Source organism: Balaenoptera acutorostrata, unplaced genomic scaffold (genome assembly GCF_949987535.1).
Source record: "Balaenoptera acutorostrata unplaced genomic scaffold, mBalAcu1.1 scaffold_636, whole genome shotgun sequence".
NCBI lineage: Eukaryota > Metazoa > Chordata > Mammalia > Artiodactyla > Balaenopteridae > Balaenoptera > Balaenoptera acutorostrata.
The window spans coordinates 145,710-149,747 of NW_026645705.1; the positions used below are offsets into that span (position 1 = coordinate 145,710).

The 4,038-nt window shown below is 43.9% G+C and overlaps 1 protein-coding gene across 28 annotated transcripts in view; it reads right to left on the minus strand.

Moving 5' to 3' along the window:
* The window catches only part of LOC130706683 (EF-hand calcium-binding domain-containing protein 11-like), a 147,061-nt gene extending 143,288 nt beyond the window's left edge, over nt 1-3,773 (minus strand). For all 28 annotated transcript variants that reach the window (XM_057539351.1, XM_057539342.1, XM_057539341.1 and 25 more), the window contains exons 1-2: nt 3,589-3,773; nt 2,810-2,905 (exon numbers count right to left, since the gene is read on the minus strand). In XM_057539351.1, the coding sequence (XP_057395334.1) occupies nt 2,810-2,905; nt 3,589-3,663 (171 nt within the window). In that variant the 5' untranslated portion in view covers nt 3,664-3,773. The remainder of the gene's footprint in view (nt 1-2,809; nt 2,906-3,588) is intronic.
* Between the last annotated feature and the right edge of the window lie 265 nt (nt 3,774-4,038).

The window sequence follows — 4,038 nt, forward strand, 5'->3', positions numbered from 1 at the left end:
TTTATAAACATCATGGAATTAGAACCTTGGCAACATCTGATGTAGCTTCTCCACCTTGGATTCCATGCCTTGCACTTCCCTGGTTCCTCCTGCCCCTCCCAGACAACCAGTTCCCAGTGCATCTTCTTCATGGAGTCCCCACCGACCCTTAAATGTGGGCACTCCCCCCGTGTTCTCCCCTCAGGACACTGCCCTTCACACGCCGCACACTCCTCTTGGGCAATGCCCCCTCAGTCTCATGTTTTGAGCTACCACCTGTGAGGAATCCCTAATTTATCTCTAGCCCTCACCTCTCCACCCAACTTCAGATTCCTACATCTAAGGGAGGTGGCACAATCTGAGAGCAGATCTTTACCACCATCACCTCAACACCCAGCACAGCACTTAAAAAAGGAATGCACTTGGGGTGCTTGTAGCCTCCTCGAACTTAATATGCCCCAATCCGAACTCACTGCCTTTCCCCCAAACCTACTCCTTCTGAATTTTCTTATTTTCTTATCCCTTCAGTCCTGTTGTCACATCACTCTGATACGGCCACCACAGGCAACCGTGAATCACCAAGGCATAACTTCTCCCACCACCACAAAGCTCTCCCAGACACTTCATATCAGAGTCTACCTCCGCTGCTCTAAATGATGCCCAGATTCCTATTAAAGTTACTACAGAATTAGACCCTTCTCCTTGCCCTCCTCCCTTTCTGTTCTTAATCTCTTCTCTTAGTATTTATCAGAGTTTCATAAGTCTCTCTACACTAAACTGTGAACTATTTCAAAGTAGGGTCTATGTTTATTCACCTTCATATTTCTAGCAACTAGCAAGTGCTCCTTTGATTAAATGGGAACACAATAAATTTCATTCTGTAAACATTTTCATGAATGCAGAAGTGATTTATTATTTTAGTGCCTTACTGCTTCATGACCTGCATTCAGTAAATATTTCATTTGCTGAAAAGCAATGTTTAAAAATAAAACCCCAAACCTCAACCCATTATAAGAGGAAAAATCTGTTAAATTTCACAGAGGGAATACATTAAGCGTCACTTAATAAAACTTCATGATTGTTACAAATGATTGTTAAGTGTATAAGTGATTTGCTATATCAGTATTTCACTGTTTAGCGATCTGCAGTAAACAAGCATTTCCTTTGATTAAAAAATAAAATCCAAAACCTCAACCAAAAGTAAAAATCTGTTAAATTTGATGGTGTGTATGTATGTATGTTACCATATCACTGTACTTGTCATTAAATTTCTCACTTACATGTTCTAAAATTAAAATCAAGTAAGTAGATCCAAAGGTGATAAAGGTAGAATGAGACCAGATATCTTTCCAGCTGAACCTGGGTTAAATTCAATGCTTCAAAAGCTGAGTCCCCTTAGCTGACCTGCTCTGGAATTCCAGCTGAAATGATTGCAGGTTAACAGGAGAGCTGCAATTTCTGGGAGCCAGCCCTGAAGCTCCATAATCAACCTCTCAGTAACTAAGCAACCCCTAGCAGTTGAACCTACCTGGGTGGTTCATGGGACATATTTATATCAACAGAACATATTAACAATGAAGTTGTAATACACTTAAGCATAATGAAGAACAGAGAAGTGGGACATCACGTGGTCCCTGGCTTTGCAGGGCCTGCAATCTGACAGACAGGTAGAGCCCACTCATAGGGAACAATTGGGCCAAAGCAGTTGCCCAGCCACTTTGTCTAACAACAGCAGGAAGGATGACATTCCAGGCAGAGCCCTGAGTGCTCCCTCTGTTTGATGCCTGCAGTTGAATTTCTTAAACCTGGCCAAGATCTTGCCCCTGATTAATTCCAGTTCAGCAGCTTAACAAGAGGGATCCATCACTAGAATGGATGTAACAGACAAGAGGAGCAGCACAAGGACAGGAGGCATAGGAAACCTGTCCTACTAAAATGGGAGATTCACTGAAGTTCAGCTCAACTCTCCTTAATTAGTGCAACCTTTCCTGGAGACCAATGCCCAACAAAATTTCAAATGTACCTAGCACTTGTATTTCTAGGAATTTATTCCACAGAGATATATCCACAAGCAGAGATACAGTTATAAGAGAATGCTCACAGCAGCAATATTTGTAGGAATGAAAAATAAGAGAAACAACTGAAATGACCAAAACAAGGAAACTAGCTAAAGAGAATAGTAAGCAACTATTTTTTTAACGTGCTGTGTGTGCTTTTATGTTCTTCTATTGTGAAGTGAAAAAAGCAAGTTAAAATAAAATAGGCATACAATGCACCCACTTTTCAATACAATGCTAGGCGTGTCTGTCAATACATAGGAAATTTTGGGATGATACACAAGAAACTGTTAATAATGGTAACTCCTGAGGAGTGGGACCCTTTGGTAGGGAGGGAGGGGATTTTACACCCAACTTTATACTTTTCTGGACCGTTTTAATTTTTTGACTATGTAAATGCATTCTTTTCATAATTTAAATGGAGCAAAATTTTTTTTTTTAATTTAAGAAAAAAAGAATCCTGCATGTCACTTCCTCTGTGAATTCCTTCTGTTACCAACATCCCACTCCCAGGCTTCCCTCTTGGAACCTCACTAGCATCTCCTACTTAATATTATTAGCAGCCTGATGACTTAGTCTTGACGGATTCTAATTCATTCCTGAGTTGGATTCTTAAGACATAAGTAAAATTCAGCACTGGACACATCTCTGAAATTGCTCAAAAGGCAGCGGTTTGCTTCATAAACATCCTAAGCTAGCCCTCTGCACTTTACTTAGAATCCATCCACTACTGTATTGTCAGCCCAGTCCCCAAATACAAAAGAAAGTTCTACCTTGGAGGGCTTGTATCCAAACAGCATTACAACAGCAACTTTAAAGTTCTCTCTGCTTAGACAGCCTTTGTTTTCTTCATCGCATGCTTTAAATACCTAAAGAACAGCAAATATCTTTAGTTAATAACACAGAAACCGTTTGTTCTATTATTACTAACTTACATTAAGTTTAGACCTCCCAAACCTAAAACTTAGCCAAGAGTAGGGCTGGGAAATGGAATTTCATTATCCTAATTTTAATCCTCAAGAAATCTTAATCTGCTGGGACTTCCCTGGAAAACCAGTGGTTAAGACTCCTAGCTTCCACTGCAGGGGGCACGGGTTCTATCCCTGGTCGGGGAACTAAGATCCCGAATGCTGCCCCCAGGGCCAAAAAGAAAAAGAAATCTTAATGTGCTAAAATGTACCCCCCAAAAAGTGCAAACGACTTAATCGCTGGGTTAATTCCTTTAAACCATTCGGATAAATTCTACCCAAAATTCAATCCTAGAATTGGGAAGGTGAGGCAAAGGGGCTGGCTTTGAAAGGCGGGAGGAGAGATGGAGACTACAGCTTGTTATACACAGACTATGTCGCGGAGAAAAGAAGGAATTGGAAGTAGAACACTGGACAGGGATCCAGAAGCCTTGCAGCCCTAGCCTCGGTCATTAATCATGACACTTCGGAAGGATAGTCCAGCCCTTATCTGTGCAACAAAGCTGAGTGAGAGCCAGGAGGGGGTGACGGAAGTGAAAGTCCCGGGTCAAGTTAAAGTCGGAGACAGCCCTCCGGACACTTACTTCCACCCACTTCTTGTATTCTGACGGGCTGGCTTCCCACATCCGCGGCCGGGCCCCGGCCTGGGAGAAAAACATCACGACAGTCACACGGGAGCCGGGACGCCTGAACTCGCGACCTCTGCGGCCTACGCCCGGCTTGCAGCGACCGCCCGCCAAGCTCCCCGCAGTTCAGGAAGCTGAACTTGGCCGGGTACCTCCAATGTCTTCTCCCATTGGACGGCCTGCGAGCCACTGGCGTTGACCCCGCAGTTCTAGTGGCCAGAGACTTTGTTTAATAATGTTTCCTTGGAACAGCCTATGGCGGAGGGGCTTCCAGGCCCGCCCCCAGCCTTGGCTCCGCCCCTCTCTTTTCCTCTCTCCCCCTTTTAGGAGCCGCGCCAAGGTCTTCTCTCCGCCCCTTCCTGCGGGAGTGCCCCCTCAGCCCCTCATGACCCGGAGGGCTTTAGGACC